The sequence below is a fragment of the Rhinolophus ferrumequinum genome, chromosome 5 (assembly GCF_004115265.2).
Source record: "Rhinolophus ferrumequinum isolate MPI-CBG mRhiFer1 chromosome 5, mRhiFer1_v1.p, whole genome shotgun sequence".
Lineage (NCBI taxonomy): Eukaryota > Metazoa > Chordata > Mammalia > Chiroptera > Rhinolophidae > Rhinolophus > Rhinolophus ferrumequinum.
The window spans coordinates 300,836-326,638 of NC_046288.1; the positions used below are offsets into that span (position 1 = coordinate 300,836).

General features: G+C 37.8%; 1 protein-coding gene across 3 annotated transcripts in view; it reads right to left on the reverse strand.

The window, feature by feature from the left end:
• Nucleotides 1-10,426: 10,426 nt before the first annotated feature.
• The window catches only part of ODAD2 (outer dynein arm docking complex subunit 2), a 160,707-nt gene continuing 145,330 nt past the window's right edge, over nt 10,427-25,803 (reverse strand). For all 3 annotated transcript variants that reach the window (XM_033105410.1, XM_033105408.1, XM_033105411.1), the window contains one exon: nt 10,427-13,398. In XM_033105410.1, coding sequence (XP_032961301.1) covers nt 13,285-13,398 — 114 coding nt within the window. In that variant the 3' untranslated portion in view covers nt 10,427-13,284. The remainder of the gene's footprint in view (nt 13,399-25,803) is intronic.

The following is a 25,803-nucleotide window of genomic DNA, read 5'->3' on the forward strand; positions in this document are numbered from 1 at the left end:
ACATGAAAGGAAATTACGTAGATTTTTGCACATCTGAGTCAACATATGTGATATTTTTTTTTTTTGACCGAAGTACATGTTGAATATATTTGAAGGAGAACAGTGAGAGAGAAGACAGAGCAGGTAGTTTAAAATGTCATTGAGGGAAGGGAAATCAAAGACAATCATGTCAAGTGTCCTGATCTCTGAATAGAAAGGCCAGGACTACATCTTATAATCTAACAATAAATTGAAGGTTTCCTCCTTGGAGGACATTATGTTGGGTGAAATAAGCCAGTCATAGAAGGACAGATACTGAATGATTCCACTTATATGAGGTTATCTAAAATAGTCAGACTCTTAGCATAACAACTTGTAGGTCCATCTATGTTGTCATAAATGGTAAGATTTCATTCTTTTTAATGGCTGAATAATATTCCATTGCATATACCGTGTTTCCTGGAAAACAAGACCTAGCCCGACAATCAGATCTAGTGCGTCTTTTGGAGCAAAAATTAATATAAGACCCGATATTATATTATATTATACCTGGTATTGTGTTTTGTATTATATTATATTATATTATATATTATATTATATTATACCCGGTGTTATATTATATTAAAGACCCAGTCTTATATTACAGTAAAATAAGACCGGGTCTTGTATTAATTTTTGCTCCAAAAGACGCATTAGAGCTGATTGTCCGGCTAGGTCTTATTTTCGGGGAAACACGGTATGTACCACATCTTCTTTATCCAGCCATCCCCTGATAGGCACTTGGTTTGCTTCCATATCTCGGTTACTGTAAATAGTGTTGCAATGAACATAGGGGTGCATATATCTTTTTGAATCAGTGTTTTGGATTTCTTCAGGTAAATACCCAGAAGTGGAATTGATGGGTCATAATGTAGCTCTATTTTCAGTTTTTTGAGTAACCACCAAACTGTTGTCCATAGTGGCTACACCAATTTGTAATCCTACTAACAGCACACCAGGGTTCCCTTTTCTCCACATCCTCACCAATACTTGTTTTTTGTTGATTTATTGATGATAGTCATTCTGACAGGTGATATCTCATTGTGGTTTTAATTTGCATTTTTCTGATGATTAGTGATATTGAGCACCTTTTCATGTCTATTGACCATCTGTGTGCCCTCTTTGGAGAAATGTCTGTTCAGGTCCTCTGCCCATTTTTTAATTGGATTGTGTGGGTTTTTCCTTGGTGTTAAATTGCATGAGTTCTTTATAAATTTTGGATATTAACCCATATCAGATGTATCATTGTCAAATAACTTCTCTCATTCAGTAGGCTCTTTTTGTTTTGTTGATGGTTTCCTTTGCTGTGCAAAAGCTTTTTAGTTTGATGCAGTACTACTTGTTTTTCTTTTGTTTCCCTTGCCCGAGGAAATAGATCAGAAAAAAATATCACTAAGAGCAATGTCGGAGAGTTTACTGCCTATGTTTTCTTCTAGGAGTTTTATGGTTTCAGTTCTTACAGTTAAGTCTTTAATCCATTGTGAGTTTGTTTTTGTATATGGTGTAAGAATGTCGTTTAGTTTCTTTTCCTTTCTTTTTTTTTTGTTTGTATCTGTCCAATTTCCCCAACATCATTTATTAAATAGACTGTCTTTACCCCATTGTATGTTCTTACATCCATTGTCATAAATTAAATGACCATAAAGCAGTGAGTTTATTTTTGGACTCTCTATTCTGTTTTATTGATCTATGTATCTGTTTATGCCAGTACCATTCTGTTTTGCTTACTAAAGCCTTGTAGTATAGTTTGATATCAGGTAGCATGATACTTTTCAGGTAGCATGAGAAAGAACTTTATTCTTTCTCAAGATTGCTGTCGCTATTCGGGGGGTCTTTTGTGGTTCCATTAAATTTTAAGATTATTTGTTCTAGTTCTGTAAAAAATGCCATTGATATTTTCATAGGGATTGCATTGAATCTACAGATTGCTTTGGGTAATATGGACATTTTAACGATATTAATTCTTCCTCTCCATGAGCATGGTATATGCTTCCATTTATTTGTATCTGCTTCAATTTCTTTCTTAGTTTTCTGAGTACAGTTTTTTACCTCCTTGGTTAAATTTATTCCTAGGTGTTTTTTTGTTTGTTTGTTTTTGATGCAATTGTAAGTGGGATTGTTTTCTTAATTTCTTTTTCTCACAGTTCATTATTGGTATGTGAAAATACTAACAATTTCTGAATATTATTTGTATCCTGCCATTTTACTAAATTTATTTATCAGTTCTAATAGTTATTTGGTGGAATCTGTAGAGTTCTCAATATATAACATATGTCATTTACAAATAAGGAAAGTTTTACTTCTTCCTTTCTAATTTGGTTGCCTTTTACTTTTTTGTTCTATGATTGCTGAGGCTAGGACTTCCAATACTATGCTGAATGAAAATGGTGAAAGTAGACATCCTTGTCTTGTTCCTGATCTTAAGCAAAATGCTTTTAGCTTTTCCCCACTGAGTATGATATTATCCAAAAATGAAAATTTCACACAGCCAGAGTACAGGGAATGTCCATTTGAGCAGAATCTGCAGAGTAACTGCAAAAATGGACCATCAGTCTTTCTGGCTAAAGTACATCTGTCTCACACATCTGTCTTGCACATTCACGATACTCATAGGCAGAGAAGAAAAGACTCTCCTTTCCTTTGCACCTTCAAGTTTGTTGTTTTAGCTCATAATTAGTTCAGTTTAAGAGAATAATCCAAATAAATTGACCTCAGAGAATACAATGTGTTAGCTTGTCTTCTGTTTTAAATCAGTGTCAGCAGCTGTTTATTGCTTCAAACAGGACAAAATAATTAAGGTGATCCCTTAATGCTTTACACCTTGCAAGTGAAGATTTAGGAACGACCATCAAAGCTTTAGAAAGCAACACATTTTCTTGAAAGCAAACCGTGGGTCTAAATGTGAGATCCTCTCCCAGTATACACAACATTCAAGCAAGATGAGGTCTAGTTGGGGCTACCCTTTCTCTTCAATGGAGGGGAAGACTGTGTAGCAGCAGAGAGTGGCTTTTGCAAGCCATCAGGGAACCAGTCTCACCATCTTTATGGGCCTGTTTATGTGGAAGTTTGAATTATGTCCACAATGCAAATTGAGCAAATTCTCAGGGCGGGTTCTGCCAAAGAAATATTTCTCACAGCTCCAGCACAAAGTTTTCAGAGGCCTTCAACCTGTTTTTCTCTCTAAAAGTGCTAAATTATATACAGGAGTCACAGAAAACTCACATTTGCTCTTTAACACAACCTAAACATCACATAGTGGAACTTATGAGAGTTATGTACATTTTTTAGGCCATTTTGGTACTGTTAGTGGCATAGTTGTAGGACCTTACTATTTTTCCAAAAGTATGACTATACCTTCTGAAATGCCTAATTTGCACCCACTGAATCACACACTAGGAGAAGTTGGCTTATACAGAATTAAAAATATACTAAACTGACTGAAGTAACTTGAGGGGATTCTTTGTCTATGAGTCAGTGACTGAAAGCTGTTGAAATATTTAACAGAGTCCCTTCTAGAGAGCCCCTGTATGAGCGTATCTCAATTCCACTGATCCTTCTGGTAAGCATGCCCCAAACCACCTTTTATTATAGATTTGAATAGTTAAATTTTAAAATTAACTGTGCCTGATCCTACAATTCTATTCCTGAGTATAGACCCTAACGAACTAAAAGCAGGGACTCAAACAGATATTTGTATACCCATGGTCATAGCAGCATTATTCACAATGGCTGAAAGTTGGAAATAATCTGAGTGTCTGGAGGAATGGACAAACACAGTGTGGTGTATCTATATACAATGGAATATTATTCAGCCATAAAATAGAAGGAAATTCTGATCTATGCTACAATATGATGAAGACATTATGCTGAGTGAAATAAGCCAGTCACAAAAGGACAAATATTGTATGATCTACTTATATGAGGTTCTTACAGTGGTCAAATTCATAGAGACAGAAAGTAGAACAGTGGTTACCAGGGGCTGGGGGAGGGGCGGAATGGGGAGTGACTGTTTATGGGCCCAGAGTTTTAGTTTGGGAAGATGAAAATGTTCTGAAGATTGATAGTGGTGATGGTTACACAATATATTTAATATATACTTAAACATGGTTGAAATAGTAAATTTTATATTATGTGTATTTTACCACAATAAAGTAATTTTGAAAATCCCAAATATAATGTTGACTGTGGTCTTCTAGATGAATTGTATTAAATTCATATAAATTTTAATTTTAAAAGCCATCATGCCAATAGAAAGAGCATGATTCTGAGAGAAATGTCAGGAGGGCAAAAAGCACTAAGATGAAATGGCTGATGGTCTGGCATAACCCAAAGAAATAATGAAAACTTACGTAAATTGAAACAACAGTACTGATAAAAGAATCCTTAACCTAACCAAGTGGATAGACTAAGACATGTCCAACATAAGAACCCACTGGACACGTGACAGGTGAGCGCTTGAAATGTGGCTAGTACAACTGAGCTGTACTGTAAGTATAAAATACACACCAGCATCAAAGATTTAGTGGAAAAGAAAAAGTAACATATCTCATTAATAATTTTTATGTTGATTAAACGTTTAAATAATATTTTAGATGTATCGGGTTATATCAAACATTAAAAATAATTTCACCTGTTTTTACTTTTTTAAATACAGCTACTAGAAATTTTTAAATTACACAGTGACTTGTCTTATATTTCTGTTGGACAGCAATACGCTAGATGTATACCAGGGTGATTCATGGTATAACAGCATAGAGTTCATTTTATGATCATGTGCTCATTCGCTAAGGTATGAGAGTCCAAAATTGTTACTTTTAAGACTCTGTCAGTTCTGCCAATATTTTCTTAACATTTTGTCTCATATTTGCTCCTTTCTTGTCCTATTCCTTAGTCTTGGTCCCCTACAACTTTATACGAGGCCCAGTAAAACATGTTTATTGATCTCATTTCCATTCCTATAATCTATTCACGGTTCCCCTACCAGATTAACTTTTAGGAAACACTTGTATGTATTTTTTCCCCATGCTCAAAATCCAGTGACTACAGTCTGAGAACTTTGTACATTTCAGCTTACCTAGAGATTCTGAATCAGTAGTTTGGGGGTGGGACCCAGACTTGCATTTTAACGGATACTCCAGGCTGGTCTTATGTGGAGGTCTGAGGATCACTGGCCTAGGATTAAGCTCAGATTCCTCAAAGTAATTTTCAAGGCTGCTCTTACCTTCATAAACTGGTTAGTCCAATCTGTCTAAGAAAGAAAGGGAAGGAAATACCTGGAGAAGAAAAGAGGACTCTGTCCTGAGCAGCTTTGATACCATGTTTCCCTGAAAATACGACCTAGCTTGACAATCAACTCTAATGTGCCCTTTGGAGCAAAAATTAATATAAGACCTGGTATTATGTTATATTATATTATTATATTATGTTATATTAAAGACCTGGTCTTATAGTATAGTAAAATAAGTCCAGGTCTTATATTAATTTTTGCTCCAAAAGACTCATTAGAGCTGATTGTCTGGCTAGGTCTTATTTTCAGGGAAACACAGTATATAGACCAAGATAGTTTTGAGATACACATATGCCCCTTTCCACAAATTATTTTCTTTCATTTTCTATTGATTAACTCTAGGCATCTTTAGGAATGCTAATGTCAGGACTTAATCAAATAAACTCTCCTTCTAATAGATAAAGATTATGAAGGTAATAACTGGCTCACAGAATCATTCTGATTTTTCTTCATGGTTACTATTATGGGCTATGTGCTCCCACACAAATTCATATGTTGAAGCCCTAACCCTGATGCGACCGTATTTGGAAATAGGGGAGATAGGTCTTTTGAGGAGGTAATTAAGGTTAAATGAGGTCATAATGGTGGGGCCCTAATCCATAGGTCTAGTGTCCTTATAAGAAGAGGATGAGACAACAGAGATGAATCTCTCCTTGCATACACACAGAGAAAAGGCCACGTGAGGACACAGCAAGAAGGTGTCTATATGAAAGCCAGGAAAAAAGGGTTCACCAGAAATCAACATGCCAGCACTTTGATCTTGGACTTCCAGCCTCTAGAACTGTGAAAAAATAAATGTCTGTTGTTTAAACCACCCAGTGTGTGGTTTTCTGTTAGGGCAGCCTTAGCAGACTAATGCGATTGCCAATATTTAAAATTTGAGAGGTTGCCTGTAAAATCTAAATTTCTATTGAAAAATTATAAGATCTGGCAACAGCTTGCTAGAGATGAGTAATAATTTGTCTGTACTCCAGTTCTCCACAGTCTTCACCTTTCTCCTTTGTCTCCCAGACATGGAGGTTAAAGGTCAATAGGCAATTGTATCAGTATTATTATTATTTTTTTCAAATCTAGTTCTTTTCACTCACTTACATTACTTGTCTGACCCTTGTGGACATTTAGGTTTATAATCGTTAATGTAATCACAAAGGTCAGTTTTCTTTCCAATAATGAAAAAGGATGTGCATTTAACTATCCACACTCTTTTGTCTGAATTCCCTTTGTGATGTATAGTCTTCCTTTATGAGCAACCCAACGAGCTATAGATTTTTCAAGCCTATATGAACCATACTGATATACACTAATATACCTTTCAAACATGAAAATAAATTAGAACATAAATCTAAACTGCAATGACAAATCCTAACTCTGAACATCATGGGCCAATTATGTAATTTGGAAAGGATGTCTTTTATCAACTAATAAATCAGGGTGGCATGAACAGGCAAAAGAAAAGCTCCCTTTTGTCTTGACAGATGTAAATAAAGAATAAATTACTTTTACTTCAAAATTTAAAAATAATGGATTGGGAGTACAAGGATTCCATCTGTTACATGATTTCAAGTCATCCATGACAGTTGTGCATCAGAAACATATTGAAATATTTATTAACTTTACATCTTGCATTTATAGAAATTAAAGTATAAAACATTTTATTAGCCAGAAAAGGTAATAACCATTTCTCAGAGAAAATAGGGGCAGAAGCTGGAGACATAGTAATTAGAGTAGAGGAAAAAAGGAAATTAATTGCTAAAATGAGGGATAATTAATGTAACAATTAGAACATAAAGCAATAGCACAAAGAAGAAAAAATATGATGCTTCAAAGGAGAACAGAAGTCTATGAATATGTACTATGTTTACTTATTGGTTGTCACATTTTGGTTGGGAGTATATATCTATTAGATTAATTCAGGCAAAAAATGTAAAGAGACAGTAAATCACAATATTGTTTGTCTTAGGTACATATAACAGAATAAACAAATGGATCAAAACCATTCTTTTTTCCCCAAAACAATAAAATTGTATGAAGCAATCTATCAATGATCTTTTGAGTTATTTCATTTTTCTGTTTTGTATGCTCTTGGAATAGAAAGCAGCTGCTTAACTGATAAAAACCAAATGAGGAAATACTCAAAATTTATATATGTGACGGTTCAGTATGTTTCAATTATATTGTTGTAGTTGTAGTTGAAAGCTATCACAAATGTATATTTTATAGATTAAAAATATTTTATCATATTTTAGATGTTGAAGCTACAATTTTTTCATTAAAAAAACTCATTTATTTTATGTATGGGTTCGGTATCCCATATGTAAACTGAAGGTCTCTCTTTTGAAGTTAGTATTAGGAAGAATATCTGCCTTAGAAGTTTCCAAATAATAAAAAAGTAAAATTCATTGAGTGTTTTTATTTTATTTTTTTAAGATTTTTATTAAAATATATCTAACATAAAATATTATATTAGTTTCAGATATACACCATAGTTTATTCAGCATTTATATACCTAAAGAAGTGATCACCATGATAAGTCCAGCAACTATTTGACACCACACTATGCTATCACAATATTATTGACTATATTCCCTATGCTGTATATTACATCCCCATGACTTATTTTATACCTGGAAATTTGGACCTCTTATTCCCTGTCGTGCGGGGTGTCACGCGAGGTGGCCTGCAGGGTCTCTGGTCCCGCTCCCCACATGAGAACACAGGATATGGTGAGGCCAAAAAGGAACACCCATGGAGCCATAGATAGGGGAGTCATACCACAATACTCTCGCTGGTGGCTGGGTTGGAGACACAGGAAGCAGGAGCCTCACTGTCTGAAACCTGCTGTCCACTTCTCTGCAATCTGCAACCCGCACTCCGCCGTGCTAACGGCAGTCCGCACTTGCCAGCCACCATCTTCTTGCTAGCCCCCATTTTCTACTAGCATAGCCATGGCAGTTATATTAGTGGCCAATGGCTCACTGGTTACAGCTGACGGCCAACTAGCCACAGCTGATGTACATCCAATCACAGCACCTTTCCAAGTGAGGCCGAGAGCCTGGAAACTGCACTCCTGGCTCTGTCCCCACATTCCCCTTCACTTTTTCTGCCTTTTTAAAAATCTTCAATTACAGTTAACATTCAATATTATTTTATATTAGGTTGGTGCAAAAGTAGTTGTGGTTTTTGCAATTATTTTTAACCTTTTAAACCACAGTTACTTTTGCACCAACCTAATATTAATTTCAGGTGTACACCATAATCGTTAGACATTTGTATAATATAAGAAGTGATCCCCTGACTCGTCTAGTACCCACCTGGCACTATACATAGTTATTACCACATAGTTGACTATATTCCCTATACTCCACACACCCATGACTATTTTGTAACTACCAATTTGTACTTTTTAATGCCTTCACCTTTTTCACCCTCCTACAAACCCCCTCCCATCTATCACCCTGATAAATCTAGTACTCATCCGACACTATAGTTATTACAATATCATTGACTATATTCCTTATGCCTTACCCTACACCCCCATGACTACTTTGTAATAACCAATCTGTACTTCTTAATCCCTTCCCCTTTTTCACCTATCCCCAAGCCTCCTCCCATCTGGCAGCCATCAAAATATATTCTGTATCTATGAGTTTGTTTATTTATTTTGTCCTTTAGATTCCACATATAAGCAAAATCACATTGCATCTGTCTTTCACTGTCTGACATACTCCACTCAGCACAATGCCCTCCAGGTCCATCCATGCCTCTGCAGATGGCAAGAACCCATTGCTTTCCAGGGCCAAGCAATATTCCATTGTATACAGGAGGATTGATCAAACAATACAGTGAATGTTTAAATTTAAAAAAAATGTATTATAGTAAAAGACACATTGCCATTAATCCCCTCAAAATACCCCCTCTCATTTTGAACACTTATCCCATCATTCTTGACACTTTCTGAAGGAGTTCTGGAAGTCCTTTTTCATGAGTGTCTTTAGTTGCACTGTCATGGCTGCCTCAATGTCCTGAATCATTCTGACTTTGGGGAAGAGCCAGAAGTCACATGGTGCCAGATCTGGTGAATAAGGGATGCGGACACATTGTAATGTTCTTATTTGATAGAAGTTGCTGGAGCAGAAGCAATGTGTGATATGAAGCCTTTCATTGTGATCAAAAGATATGGTGAATGCTGCTGCCGAGTGCCATCCAATGGAAAGGCAGCGATCTTCAATATGGGAAGAGGCGCATCGAATTTTAGTAACAGTGTGTGACAAGTTTCAACTTGTTTAGTGCAGTCAGTTGGGTGTGAGCTACGGTTGAGAGAAGGTGTGTTTTAAAGTGTGCCATAAATCATCCTCCATCATGACAACGCTCCGTGTCACACATCACTTCTGGTACACGGCAAGTTCTGTCAAATAAAAATGTTACAGTGTGTTCTCATCCACTTTATTCACTGGATCTGTCACTATGCAATTTCTGACTCGTCCCCAAAGTCAAAATGATTCAAGACATCAAGGCAGCCATGACAGTGCAACTAGAGACACAAAAGAGGACTTTCAGAACTGCTTCAGAAAGTAGCAAGAACAATGGGATAAATGTGTTCAAATTGAGAGGAAGTATTTTGAGGGGATTAATGGCAATGTTATCTTTTACTGTTATATATATATATATAAAGATTTTATTGGGGAAGGGGAATAGGACTTTATTGGGGAACAGTGTGTACTTCCAGGACTTTTTTCCAAGTCAAGTTGTTGTCCTTTCAGTCTTCGTTGTGGAGGTCGCAGCTCAGCTCCAGGTCCAGTTGCCATTTTTAGTTGCAGGAGGCGCAGCCCACCATCCCTTGGAGGGAGTCAAACTGAAAACCTTGTGGTTGAGAGGATGCGATCCAACCAACTGAGCCATCCGGGAGCTCAGCAGGAGCTCAGCGGCAGCTCAGCTCAAGGTGCTGTGTTCAAACTTAGTTGCAAGGGGCTAAGTCCCTTGCGGGACTTGAGGAATTGAGCTGGCAACCTTGTGGTTGAGAGCCCACTGGCCCATGTGGGAATCGAACCGGCAGCCTTTGGAGTTAGGCGCACGGAGCTCTAACAGCCTGAGCCATCGGGCCGGCCCTGTAATATATTTTTTTAAACATTCACCATATTGTTTGATCACACCTCGTGTAATACCTGCATTTAGTAGCATTATATAAAGTGTGGTTCCCTTTCTACTCCATTTGCATTGAAGAAAGCAATTTCTCTTTCTACATGTACAAGATGAACATAGGGTTTGGGGTGCATTTAATGCATTTGAGGAAGTGAGGCTCTTAAATAAGTGGGTTTCCTTATTGTTTTCACTGAATTCCATGTCTTCCATTGAAAGATATTAAACATCTTTAATTATTTCCACTGCAAAATTATCTTTTTAACCTAATCCCATTAGGCAAAGGAAAAGAAAGTATTTACTCAGGGCTCTTGGTTATCTGTTTGTCAACAACTGAGATTCTTATTTTCCTAAGTGAAAATAAATTTTCCAAATATTTTTGATCATCGTGTCTCAAATCCATGCAAATGCCTTAGAGATGCAGAGTGGTAACACCAAAATCTATCAAAATAACAGGATTTGCAATGCTATCCCTTAAGAAATCTAACTTTCCATTCACTTTCAGAACCTAGCAAACTTTTTAAAAAAGAAACAAGTCATTTTTAGCTCAAGTCAGCCTGAGAGTAGCAAAAAAATATTGACTAGGAATGGCAGAATGATCCTGGCAAGGATTTCTAAAAGGAAACCTTGTAAACTAAAGAGAATGGAAGATCAAAGAATATACATTTAAAATTCCTCCCACTTTAAACTCCTTTCAAACTGAAACAGCCAGCTATCATAGAGAGTATATTGGATTCCCAGGATGTCCTGGTGAAGAATAAAACCTTAAAATGAACCCTGTCATTGAAAACTGATAAAGGATTAATGTTGCTAGCTTTGAATAGCAGAAAATCAATATAACACACACAAAAATCTTACGCAAAAACTAATGAAAAAAAGTGAATGCTTTCACAGCATGCAGTAGCAAAGAAATGGTGTGATCAGCCATACCTTTGTTCTCTGATAGCTATGGTGCTTTCACTGCCTTTGACATGTTTCTAGTGAGATCAGAGTTTTCTGTTACGTCATTTTACAAAAAAAAAAGCAAAAAATTGACCGGTAAATTCAGCTTCTCATTTGTTTACTCTAAAGGTACTACATTTCTAACATTTAAAAATTAAAAAGAATTTTTCTTAAGAAATACGCAAAACAATTTTCATGTTAATTCCCCTTACTTGTTTCCAAAGGCTTATGTTTTTTTTTTTTTTCAATTGGCACTGTTGCTTTTATTTTATGCATTTATTAGTCATACAAATGGAAACCCCAAGCTTTCTTTTATCAAGCACTTCATAAAGGAACAATCTTCTTTCCCCACCATTCATCCAGTTCTTTTGTACCACTGCTGGTTTTTGCTAGTTGTGTCCCTTCACTCCCTGGATCCACTAATTCCAAGAATATTTTAAAATCTTAAGACAATGGTGAAAGCTTCCTTTAATAATAATATAACAATAATATACTTATTCATTTTCTATAGCTGTCAGAATCCATGGTTTCTAGATGCATTTTTAATGTTACTTTAATATTAGAAATATCTACTGTTGAAAATTACAGGAGTTACACTATTATTTAAATTCAATTCTTAACATTAATATCATTTCCTTGTCCCTATTATTCTCTTTTATAACCTCCTTTGAAAAGCAATGAAGATGAATTGGTGTTTTACAAAACCTTAAAATTCTCAGAAATGCCTTATCTTTTTATTACAGAATCTATCACTGGTAATTTCATCCTGTACAAGCTTTTCATTTCACACAAATTATTTACACTTAATTCAATTAAGTTTATGATCTTCTCCAAATTATGACAAACATACACAGTACTTAATATTTTTCCATAAAAATCTCCTTGCCTGCTCTTTAAAGCATTAACCGAGATGGTGGGTTTACGGAGCTGATGCATACAAAGCTATTTTCCAGGCTAGTATTAGATGCTTGGACAGTTAGTTCCCAAACATTTCAGCACACCGAGGTTACATATGTGATTCTTTTAAGTGGCTTCTAATGTTTCTATAACCTGATAAAATGCTATTAATCCTTTGTAGCCACTTTTTAAAAAGTACTTTGTGTGCTGAAAACAAGTTCAGAAATTCAAAGCAATTTTATGTGAAGTAATATTATCCTGACATCAGCATAAGTTCATTCTGTCAATAAAAGTGTTGGTGAATCCTGTGAGGGAAATAAAACATATCATTGTTTATGCTTTGTAAGTCCAAAAGTAAAAAAACTTGCACATTGCTTATGTTTTTGTGATCTGCATGATCTGGTTCAGTGACAGTTATGCATTATCTTCTCAGATGTTTGATAGTATTTAGGAGAAAGTTGGAATGACCTTGGGATGATCTCTCAAGTCCAGCTGCTTAACTCTAAATTCTAACAGTTTGTGAAATCAGCACATCTCCTCAGAACTCTCCCGTGGGTTGCAAGTGATCAAACAGACAAAACCATAATGACAGGACCGTTAGATAGGTTTAACAGAAAGGGAATTCTAAAGACATTCATTCAATATAAAACTGCACACTGGGAAGTCCCTATCTTTTATTAAAACCATCACATATATAAAAGCATCACTGAAATATACATATGTACCGTATACATATATTCTCAAATTCCTGGAAAATTATTACAGATTTATCGGCTTTGCATTTCACTATGTGGCATATCCCTAAAACATTAAATAGAACAAAAATATCCATGCAATTTTTGGATGAACAGCATCCTTCGCATTTTTCATTTGTGTGTTTTCATTCAGACATTTGTCTGTAGAGGATTTGCTAGTAACAGTTTCTTAATTTTGGTTTCCCAGCTATGGGAGTGACATGTTCTGTGTCATGTAAAATTTGGTAGCTTGTAATGTCTGTTCAAATTTCAAGGGTATCGTGCCTTTTCTGTAGCAAGAGCCAGCCTGCGGATGTTGGATATACAACCAGCTGCAGCTTCCTGGAGATCCTGATCAGGGGACCCAACCATATCCAGTAGAAGCTGTCACAGGTAAAGGAGGAGGAGAAGGAAAATAAGAATAAAACTGTTACTCTAAAGACGTAAAGTTAAGCTATCAAAATAATTGTAGATATTAAATATTTTTAAAAGTCACTGAAAAAAAATGCAAGAAATTCCGTTTGGGAAAATACAAATATAAGTCGTATTTAATCAGATGCAGGCGTTTCTCATACAATTCCCACGTTTTTGTTTTCTGGAGTTGAGCTAGACATGTTTCTCTCTTCTTTCTTTGGTCATCTAACTGTGATGGATTCTGCTTTGAAATTTCTCGTGCATTCATTCTGGCTTTTCCACCTCCTAGGACAAGCCAACAACATACTATACCTAGACTAGAAGTGCATCCTCTTAGATTGAATTTCTCTGCATTCCAATCCAGCTGATCATGTCACCACCTAGTTATATCAGTCCGTTGATAGACTGCTATTGACTCCCAATGCTAACTAACTAGAGCCCAGCCTATTAACGGATTCTTAAAAGATTTTTCTGTGCTCTGGCCTCAGTTTACCTTTCTAGCCATTCGTCTTTCTCCTGCTCCATCCTCATACTCCAAGGTCATACTTCTCCACTTCTCTTGCCTTGACTGACACCACGCCTCTACCTAAAATGCCCTTCCATCCCCTCCTCTGAGTTTCTAAATTGTAACCATCTTCCATGACCCAGCTGACTTTTCTGTGAAGCCTTCACTGACTTCCATCAAACACAATGCCATTTCTCTCTCACCAGAACTCTCGTAGTCATTTACTCAGATGTCTGTTGCTAAATTCTTAAATTCTTCCTTTTTCACGGATATTTGGATTAATGCTTTCTGCCCTTTAGATTGTAAACTCTGAAACTTATAGTACCATATAGTGCCTAATACATAGTAGATGTCCAATAAATTTCAAATAACTGAATTAGAACTGTAAAAAATCTATCAGTTATGATTCTAATTAGTATTCCTGATAAAGATTTAAAAATTTACTTCGAATCATGTATTATATATATATATACAGAGGGTGCCTAAAAAATGTATACACATTTTAAGAAAGGAAACAACTGTATTAAAATTGTGATACTCAATATATACTGATAACAAAAGATGAATACCAGTCACGTGTATACATTTTTTTGGCACCCCTGGTAGTAGCATTTTAGAAAAAAAATGTGGATAATGTCAGAAAATGAGGATGACTTAATAAGCAAAGAAATACTAAAAGGGAAATACTATGAAACAGCTTAAATGTGTCAGAATTAGGAGTTTGGCTTTTATTCTGTAGGTAATAAAGAGAAGTTATTTAATCACTTTAATCAGCAGAGAGACATGGTTGTATTTACATTTTAGAAAGATAACTTTTATGGCAACTTATAGAATATGGACTGTGGGGGAGAAGAGACTGAAAAGTGCTGTAATGCTTCAGGCTAGTGGTGAGAAGAACTGAAGAAAGCAGGAACCAGAAATGGCATGGAATAAATGGATTCAAAGAATACTTAGGGACTACACTATTCAACAAATGGCTCAAGGACAGCTGGTTATCCAAATAGAAGAAAATAAAAATGGTAATCTCATACATAAACATCAATTCCAGGTAGATCAATAATTTAAATAAGAAAGGAAAATATAAAACATTTAGAAATTTGTATATGAGAAAACCTCAATCAAATTGGGATGTGAAAGGATGTCTGGCCTCTCAGTTCCTTGACCTCCTCATGGTCAATGTCTTCACCCTGGTCCTTATTTTTCATCCCTCTCAATGGTCCAACCTTCAAACACTCTAACCACAGTGTCTTCTCCTATGATTTGGCTGTTGAACTTATTTGTTCTCATTATGACCTCTATTCCACTGCTTACATATTTTTTTCTTCAACCATCTCCTGTCTTCACTTCTTCCATAACCAGCTTAGATTCCACAGTATATCTTTTCAATCATTCTTTATCAGTTTCTTAAACCTCCTGTGACTCCTATCCACTATAACCATAACCAACTCTGTCTTCCCCGTGCCCTCCCCAATAACTGAGCCCCCTGGAGGTAATATGTGTACAAGGTGAATGACTCCACTAGAGATCCAATCGCGACTGATTGTCATCACTACTCAGCAATCTAAATATGTCTCTCTGTAATTAGGTCACTTCCTTACTCGTTTCAGGGCTCATTCAAATCTTTTACATTCTTCTTCAATCTCCAACTCTTCCGTACAGCCCCCATTCTCAGCAGACAACCTTAAGGGCTCCTTTATAAACTTGATAGGAGCCACCAAACAAGAACTATTCTAACCAAATCTACAAACCTACTTGCGCCTTAGCACAAATTTTTCTCCTTCCTTCCGGTTGTAATGAGCTCTCTCTCCTATCCAAGGTCCACCACATCACTTGTATTCTCCCTCTTTTCTCCTTCTCCTTAGTATATTTTACCACTACATACTCCCTCTCTTCCTACTTTATCTTTAATCTCTCCCTTCTACTAATTTCCTTTCCATCGTCATTTAAAAGCACATCTTCATATCTTAAAAATCCCCCCCCACAAAAAACAAACAAACAAAAAAACAAAACACCACTTTGACTCATTTTCTTCCCTTCATAGTCAAATTTCTTTAAAGAGTTGTCTGGACTCACTATATCCATTCTTAAATTCCATTCAAGTCACTCTAGGTTGACTTCTGCCTTCGGCTTTCCACTGAAACAACCCTTTCGAAGGTCACCAATAACTTCCATGTGGCAAAGAACAACAGACAATTTTGAGTCTTCCTCTTATTTGGCCTCTTAACAGCGTTTGATATAATTACTACTTTCTCCTTTCTGAAATTGTCTCTGCTTCTTACACCATACTCTCCTGGTATTCCCCATATCCATTTGTCCTCATCTTCCCACAATTCATTGATGGCTTTCTTCTCCCCACCATAAACTGTTAGCATTCCTTAGAACAAATTTCTTTTCTGTCTTCATGCTGTTCTCTCTCCCTAGATGGTTTCTTTCACTACCTGATTTCAAGCATCATTCAGGTGGAACCATCTTCTAAATTTATATCTCCACCTCAGAACAGCATGGGGAATATAGGGAATAGAGTCAATGGAATTGTAACAGCTATATGTGATGTCAGAGGGGCAATAGATTGGAGGAGGGGGCCATCACTTTGTGAGGGGTGTAAACGTCTAACTATTACATTGCTTTGTACACCTGAAACTAAAAAGAAAAAAGAACTTTCTTTTCAGTGGAGCACTTCCTAGCCAGTGCTTCTTAGACATCTCCACTTGGAAGTTTCACAGCTATCTCAATCTTAATATTTTACAAGTGAAATTTTAAATATTTTCTCTATAAACCTGATCTCTCAGTATTCTCCCATATCAGTAATAGATACAGTCACTTACTTGCTCTAGCCAGATATCTTCCTTCCTCTCACTCACTCCCACCCTCAGCTCCCCTGCATTCCATCCAAAGGATTATAATATTCTTGTGATTCAACTGTCTATACTTACCAAAGTCATTCACTTTTCTCTATTGCCAGTCACTTACCACCCCTTTAAAGCCTACAAAAGCTTCCCACTGTCCTTGTACCCTCTCTTGCCCCACTGTAATTAATCATTTGTACTGCATCCAGAGTAATTTCCTAAAATAAATTGTGAAGTTCATCAACTAGGGGCAAAATTCCAGAGAAAGAAAAAGGAATGAGATAATCAGTCTTCTGAGATTCAAGAAAAATAAATATCCTCTTCTGAATAAGGGAAACAGGCCCATTTGGGGGAGCTCATGCCTTGTGCGTTTTGCATCATTAATATAATTAAACAAGGCAAAGGCCATTAGATGAGGTGGCTCTAATGCCTTATTAGGCTACATAAGCAAACCAAAACCTAAACTAGAGTCAATGCACATGAATCTGAGAAAATGAAACCTCAGAGCAACCAATCACCAACAGCCAGCTAGGCTTTCCCAAATAGGGAAGCCACTTAAGCTACTATTGCAATCACACAATTCCCAGGCTGTGCTTCTGGGTCTTCTCTATAAAAACCTTCCCTCCTGTTGGTGGAGGATTTTAAAGAAGTTTGACGGTGCATGATTTTGCTCTCCATTTTCAAGAGAGAAACCTAGGATTAAAATTATTTTTAATTGCTACTTGGTCGCCAGGCTTTTTGTGTCTCTGACTACATTTCCATGTTATGGCTGGACCATGATGTAGCTTTTCATACAGGTTATACATTTGAGTCACATAAATCCAGTACTCAGTACAAAGTAAGTGCTCTATAAATTGTGTTCATTACCATGGTGATTATTTCGCCAGTTTTGAAGTCTGGTTCTGGCATTTATTCCCTGGACTCCAGGCCTGGTTAGTTTGGGAGGAATGAGGAAGTAGGAATTTTGGTCCTGAGGTCAGTCTAGCCTGTGTTAGCACTTGTTCCAAACCCCATCTCATCTCTGGTTGACCCCGATGGGTACCAATGACCCAGGCTTCACTTGGCATCAGCTGTTGCCACTGACTCCTTGCATAACTTCCTTGGAAAGTAGTCCCTTGGTCTGATGTCTGCCAAACCTGACCCTGCATTTTGCCCAGACTCCCTCAGACCTGGTTGTTGTTCTGTGGTCCCCTCACTAGCTTTACAAGAGTCAGTTGCATTTATTCCCAAACCCTTGATGCCAGTGACATAATTTTATGTTACATAAATGTGAAATATATACTAGTCATGCATTTGGCATGCTGTTGGCATCTCAATGTTTCACAGACAGCCTGTGGCATATTGGAGATTCCAGGAGTCACCTAGGTCAAGGTTGCTGATGGGAACATTTACTGTGCATTTATATGCTTGATGTTAGAATACAATGTTTAACCCATGCAGGACCCTTTTTATGATTCTACTCTGTAAATGACTTTTTCTATTCCCTAACTTCTAGTCCTGAATGCATTAAGAGGACTACTACTACTCTTTGGGAAATTAATTTTGCCTACGTTTCTTGCATGACCACAAGGCTTCATTCTCTCTCTCATATGGCGGTTAGTGAGTGTTTACAGCCTAAAAGCTTGACCAGTGAAGCCCAGCAGTCCAGTATTTTAAGGGCCTAATGTATAGGCCAGGTGGACATTTAAAAGACCTAGATAAAAGGAGAAAAGTAGGGCACAGAATTGAGGTGGGCAGTGGGAGCTGCTTCCTTAAAAGCACCTCAAGTGACTCATTGGCACCAGGCCCACAGGTTACCTAATGTTTGCACAACGTGAAATGATTTTATTAGCTACCAAGCTTACTATGTGCCAGTTACTGGGATATATTCTTTACTGGTTAATTTATCGCACTCTGCCCATTTTCCTTAGCCAGAAACATTCTCACCCAAGGGTACAGAGTTGGAAGTGTACAAGTTTTTGTGTGCTCAGTGTCTGAATGGCTTGATATTTGAGAGGTACTTCCAGGATCCTCTTTGGTGATGGGACTCTTTGAATGTATTGTTTTTCCTGAATTTAATTTTGCTGTCAATGAATGTTACTTATTGCTTTGTTATACACCCCCAGGCTATGTAGGTAATGCTGCTTTACAAATTGAATAAGAACGTGCTACTTTCCCAAACTGCTATCTCTATAACATGAGCTATATAGTATGTGTCTTTGTTTACAATTAGGCTAAAGAATATATGATTTTGTTTCTCCTCAGAGCTTCACAAGCAAACTGGAGCTATCAGAGGAATGCTTTAAAATGAGTATAAATATCCACTTAGCAGAAATTTAGTGCAGAATTCTGAATTTGCTGGGCAACTAAGAGAAAGGAAAGAGCAGCATATGTTTTCAAATCACTAACACACGGGGCAAAGTGAAAGCGGTTTGTAAAATACTTTGTGATAATTACTTAAAAGCACTACTTTTCTTAGGAAAGTGAGATGCAAACTGCATACAAGTGATTATGTAATCAGTACACATGTTTTGGTATATATATTTTTTGATCCATAGACTTTTTCCAACTATAAAAATGTTTTTCATATTATAAGGGGGAAAAACACCTCAGGTTTACCTTTTTGAAGTGTTTGTTCCTTGAAAAAACTTTCCTTTTTTAAATCCTCCCCCTCCCCCAAGCGCACCCAAGGACTTTAAATTTATTGGGAGTTTCATATATACACTGAAGGAACACTAGCCCCCTTGCTTTAAAACTTAATTGCATAGGGCACTTTAAAACATCATTCAAACACATAACTTTTTACAAGGTTGGCTAGAATGAGGACAAGGGAGGGGCAAAAGCGTGGTTTGTGGAATGGGCTGACATGAATACTTCCTCCAGTGTCAAAGGCTTTGATCTCAAGGCGCATGTCTCAGTACACAGCTGTGACCCGTGATTGACGTCCCCTGGAAGGTGAGACCAAGGTAGCGTGGGGATCGCTGTCTGCATTCAATTTTTACTTTTATATCTAACAGTTCATGGTTTGATGTAATATTTCAGTTGTATGAAAAATATGTACCAATTTGAGTGATAACAGATTTTCTTGTGGTTTGACTCAACATTGTTTGGGTGAACGCAGACTGGAAATATGAGTTATAAGTAGAGCCGGATGAGCGCTGAAAATACCTGTGTGCACAGCGAGCTCAGTGGGTTTTTCCAGAAAGATCTTTCATTCTCGGGAGCTGATTTGAACTGTGAACCCGTTTGCTATTTTCCCGTTTACAAGGCCTTGCGGTATGGCTGGAGCACGAACACACAGCCCAGTACCAGGGAATGCACTTGGACTGTCTCTGTCCTAAACGGTGGCTGCCAGGCTGTCCACGACGACTGGGCTCTGCTGCTGTGGCAATGGGGACTCCACAGAGGCTTTTATCACATCCTGACTTTGAGCCTTGGTAATTCATTTCACATGACAGCTCACCAGAGCCTTAGGCCTCAGAACACATTTTACATTTGCTGGTTGGGGCAAAACCTTTGATTGTTTGATCAGTGAATTAAGGGGTTTGCCTTGGAGTGGTGTCTGTCTGCCTCCTGCTGACAGGAGTAACTGCCACGTTTGCATGATCCCAGGTCCATGTCCACAGCGCTTGGAAGGGGGTTCTACTTGTTCCATCCAGTACCCTTTCTGTGCAGATGTTTGCTCACATGTAAGTGTAACCTCTGGTCTTTCTTCCCTGTTGTCTTTCCACGAGCCTTCCACTAGAGAGCTTTTGTGTCCAACCAGACACTCAGACCCACAGAGATACACAGACACACACAGACTGGAGTGCTGGGTCTAGTATGAGTGGCAGAAAATAGAATACATAGAAATGAAGAGAGCCCTGACAACCTTCTTCTAAAGAATCCTATAAGTGGAGAATGATTTGATTACTGGCTGGATCACGAAATTATGGGACTCTGCTCTGGACTCTACATTAGAGGAAACGGAAGCAGAAAGTCTCCTTGTGCCCTGGGCAGAAGCTCATGGTATCATTTGGAATGTCTTCAAGTTGCCTTTTAACCTATTATATTTGTAAAATTCTCAGAACAAGGCCTGGCCCACTGTGACTGCTTTCTTGTTGTTAGCCATTATTAATCCAGTAAATAAAACACACTTGAGGCACTGTACACTCAACCTGATGCTAGCAACGAGTGACAAGTGCCAAAATGTGACCAGTATTGGCTGGCGTGATTGACCCTCTCATGAAGAAGTCAAGTGGCTTCTGCCCAGTGGAGGCTGGGAGTCAGGTGGGTAAGTACCTCTGTATAAGGAATGACCAGAGGCCCTCAGGGGAAGCTCAGCAGGACTGTCTCTGAGTCCCTGTCAAGTTCTGCTTCTGTGATAGGTTCCAAGAGGCGCTTCTGGAGAACTGAGTGAGCCCTGAGAGGCCGGGCTCACAGCGGTCAGTGCCTCTGGCACGCTATCATGGGGACTGAGTACAGCCGGTCCTATAGAAATGGAGTAGAAAGAACAGATAGCTTTGTGTTTTCTGCTTTGGATTTCACTATGGCTCTCCTCTGGTTCTCAGTACTATGTTTCCCCCAAAATAAGACCTAACTGGACCATCAGCTCTAATGCGTCTTTTGGAGCAAAAATTAATATAAGACCCAGTATTATATTATATTATATTAGACCCAGTATTATATAATATAATATACATATAATATATATTATATTATATTACATTATATAATATAATATATATGATATTATATAAGACCAGGTCTCATATTAAAGTAAGACCGGGTCTTATATTAATTTTTGCTCCAAAAGACACATTACAGTTGATGGTCCGGCTAGGTCTTATTTTCGGGGAAACCTGGTAGCATGTCAAAGAACATTTCTGTGGAGTAAAATGATCTAGGAAATAGCATAGTCAGGAGCTTCATTCATATGTGGTCAAGACAAGACCAAATCCAGGAAGTCTTCGAATAACATCATTTTGTTATAACGTTGATGAGATGCCATAGGAACTCAACTCTTGTTTATATCACTTCGCCTATGGCAAAATTGGGTTCATCATTCATCATTTTGCTTAAAGTCGCAGAACTATCCACAATGTTGAGTAAGGGCGCACTATACACATTTAGAAAGCAGAGTAGGGTGAGGCAGACTTCCTTGTGATTCCTCCAAAAGACAAGTGTCCAGCTCTGACCTGAACTCGGATAATTGCACTGCCTGCTTGACATCTCCAGTGGGATTGAAAATGCACCTCAGATTTCACATGGACAAAGCTGAACTCCTGGCTCTCCCATGTAAAACCTGCTTTTCCATAGGTTTCCCATCTCAGCTAAGGTCAACTCGTCTCTCCAGTTGTCAGGCCCAGACCTTTGCTGTATCCTTCACTTCTCTCTTTCTCTCACAGCCCTCATCCAAGCCATGAAAAAAACCTGTTGGCTCTCCCTTCAAAATGCGCCCAGAATCTGACCTCTTCTCATGACCTCCAGTGCTGTGAATTGAGCCACTATCATTTCTTGCCTGAATGTAATGATTAGGCCAAGTTTTTGATACACAGAAAAATCTGGAGCTGACGTTGAAGGTACAGCCTGGAGAAAGTTAAATCACCTCAGATTGGGAATTTAGGAGAATCTTTCCTTCTTTTTAAGGAGAAAAGGCAGAAAAGAGAAAAGACAGCTAAGTGATCTGCTGGGAAAATGAAAGTCTAGGTCAGAACCATCATGGGACTTTTAAAGAACTGACATATGTAATATTTGACTTGAAAGTTGTTGGCATTGCTGCAACGTATATTCCCTTCTAGTACTCCAAACCTTTCATTTTTGTTCACACAATGACCTTATAAGAATGTTCTTGTTTTGATTTGGTTTGATTGTTGTTTTCCTGGGGGTAGAAGTTAGTGGGGAGGGCAAGCAAAAAGGGTAGGGTTCCAAGTCTAGCTCCGTACAAGACAGGGAAAACATGCTTACAAAAGCGAGACAGTATATAACCCGACACAAATGATCAGAAGCTGGAGATGACTGTGATGACATATAGATACAGAATTCCCCCCTAATTAGACTTTGCCTAGGGCACGGAAAGCAGAGCAGGGTTTCTGCCAATATTTCCTACATCATAAGAGGAATGGCAGCCCTAGCTAACATCTGAACTACTGAATATATATATATATATATATATATATATATATATATTAATGTGAATAAAAATGTGACTTAAAATGACACCTACTATCAAAATAAAATACAAAAAACAGTTTGACCCAAACAATAACCTCTCCTCTAGCCTCAGAACTTGTCCTCCTCAATTCAGTTGGTCTTTACCTCTATTCCACAGTCGCTAGTCAGCCATTCTCATGGTTACACCTGGACCTCATTAATACGAGCAACTGTTCCGTCTCTGCCTCTAATTGCCCTCTATCAGAAATTCCAGGATGTTAACTAGACTTATTGTGGTGATCATTTCACAATATATAAACATCCAATCATTAGGTTCTACACCTGAAACCAATACAGTGTTATATATCAATTATAGCCCAATTAAAAAAAAAAGAAAGAAAGAAAGAGAAATTCCAGTTTCTGAAACAGAATGAGATCAAGAACACAGGAGGTACTTAACTATCTTTACAGCCTCCCTGCTCTGGACCTATACTCTATGGACTACCATGTCCACTGCTTTTCCATCACTGGGTTTAGCTCTCTTCTCGCTACCATTCTTCTATCATACCAATATTACAAATTGAAATACTGGACCTCAACCAGCCTTCTGGATTATGCTCAAAAACTGATGGATGCAAAGGCACACACGTTCGTGATCTGTCACCTCAACTGGCTCTCAGTTCCCCCTGGCAATCCACGTAGGTGTCTCTCTCTCATCAACTTTAATTCTCCACAGCAGCTATTTAAAACCTTTGCTACTCTTCTCAAATTACTTAACCCACCTCTTCAGTTCTCTCACTCTCAGCATGTGCTTTTCCCCTACTTGATAGGGAAAATAGAAATCACAGCAAGGGAATTTGCCCAGCTCCCTGTCATCGCACTCATGGATTTCCATTGCAAGTGTACTCATCCTTTCCTCCTTTCCATCTGTCTTATACAAGAGGTGTCTCTCCTCCAGGCTAAACTCAGCTCCTTGCCTTAAGCTATGTACTCACCTGCCTTCCCATCTCCTCTGGATGCTCACTTTGTCATTATCCCCACACCTTCCGGTATATTCACTGCCATCACTCTCTGCCTGCTTTTGCCAGTTAGCATTTAAACATGCTTAAGTCAGCTGTTTTAGAACAGAAACAAAACAGACAAAAGGAAAAACCACCTAAATCTCTTTTACCTTCCCTGCCAGATATCATCTCTGCTTTCTCTTCTCAGCCAAACTTTATCAAAGAGTGGCCTCCAATTGTTGCCTCCACTTTCTTACCTCTTTTGCAAGGTTATCAGGAATTGCTTTGGTATGAATCCAGTGGACACTTTTGGTTCTTGTCTTACTTTTCAGTAACTCTATTCCATTGGTTATGCTCTTGTGCTTAAAATAATCTCTTCTCTCGACTTCTTTAAAATAACACTTTCCTGATTTGTTCGGATATTTTCCCTTTAATACTCTGTGTCTTTTGTGGAATCCTCTTTCTTTGCCCATCATGGTATGGCTCAGGATATCATGGCATGTCCTTCAGCCCTCTCACTTTTTTCTTTTCTCTATACACCCTCAAAGAGAAATGTCATCCATTCTCCTTATTTCATGAACAAGACCCTCAAGATATAGATATATATCACATCTCCACGTTGCAACCTCCAAAATGTTCAAAGAGAGTATGTCCCAAATGAACTCTCATTTTCCTCCACAGATTCCTTCTATGATCCTAAAATCCAGTCGTCCAACCTAGACATTTAGGTGTCCTCTCTCTACCTTCTTCCTCACTCTTCACATTCAAAAAGTCAAAAGTCCTATTATTTTTACCTCCCCAATATCTCTTGTATCCATCCATTTCTCTCCATCTCCAGTACTTATGACCTTAGTTGAAGCCACCATTATCTCTTTCTGAACTGCTGCCTAACTCATCCTCTATTCCTGATCCCATCTATTTTTAAAAGAGAGTAACTTCTGAAAGGCAAATGGGGCCAACTGACTGCCCTGCTCACAATATTTCAATGGCTTCCTGGTGCCCCAGGTATAAAATTCTAGTTCCCCGAAAGGGTTCGTGGGGGTTTTCTTCAGCAGGCTCCAGTTGATACTTTCCCCTTCTGTTCATCTTTAGCTTTTACTTTTTTTTTCCAGAGAACATACATTACTTATGTTACTTAAAAAGTTATAACAAATAGATTGGCCAGAAAGAAGTAAGGCCTGCACAGGAAATGAATCATCAAAGAGGTAGGAAGAGGAACAGGAGACTGTGGAATCACAGAAACAAAGGATGGGCGACATTTTAAGGACATTTTAAGGTGAGGTCAACATTATAATATGCCTTGGAGAGATTAAGCAATGTGAGGACTGAAAAGAGCCCCTTGGATTTGGACATTTGGAAATCCCAGAGATTACTGATGAAAGTGATTTGTGAATTTTTTAATTTAAAAGCCAATGGTAAATATAGTTGCAATGGGCATCTGAGCACATATATCTTTATGGATAAACGTTTTCAGACTTTTTGGTAGGTACCCAGGAGAGGGATTGCTGGGTCATATGGTAATTCTATTCTTAATTTTTTGAGGAACCTCCACACTGACTTCCATAGCGGCTGCACCAATCTGGTGGCCAAGACATGGAAACAACCAGTGTCCTTCAATAGATGATTGAATAAAGAAGATGTGGTATATATAGACAATGAAATATTATTCTGCCATAAGAAAAGATGGAATAGTGCCATTTGTGATAACATGGATGGATCTTGAGATTATTATACTAAGTGAAATAAGTCACACAGAAAAAGTTGAGAACCATATGACTTCACTGATATGTGGGATATAAAACTGAAAACAACAAAGGAACAAGACAAACAAATAAAGAAACAAAAACTCATAGACAGAGACAATAGTTTAGTGGTTCCCAAAGGGTAAAGAGAGAGGGGGGTGGTAGATGAG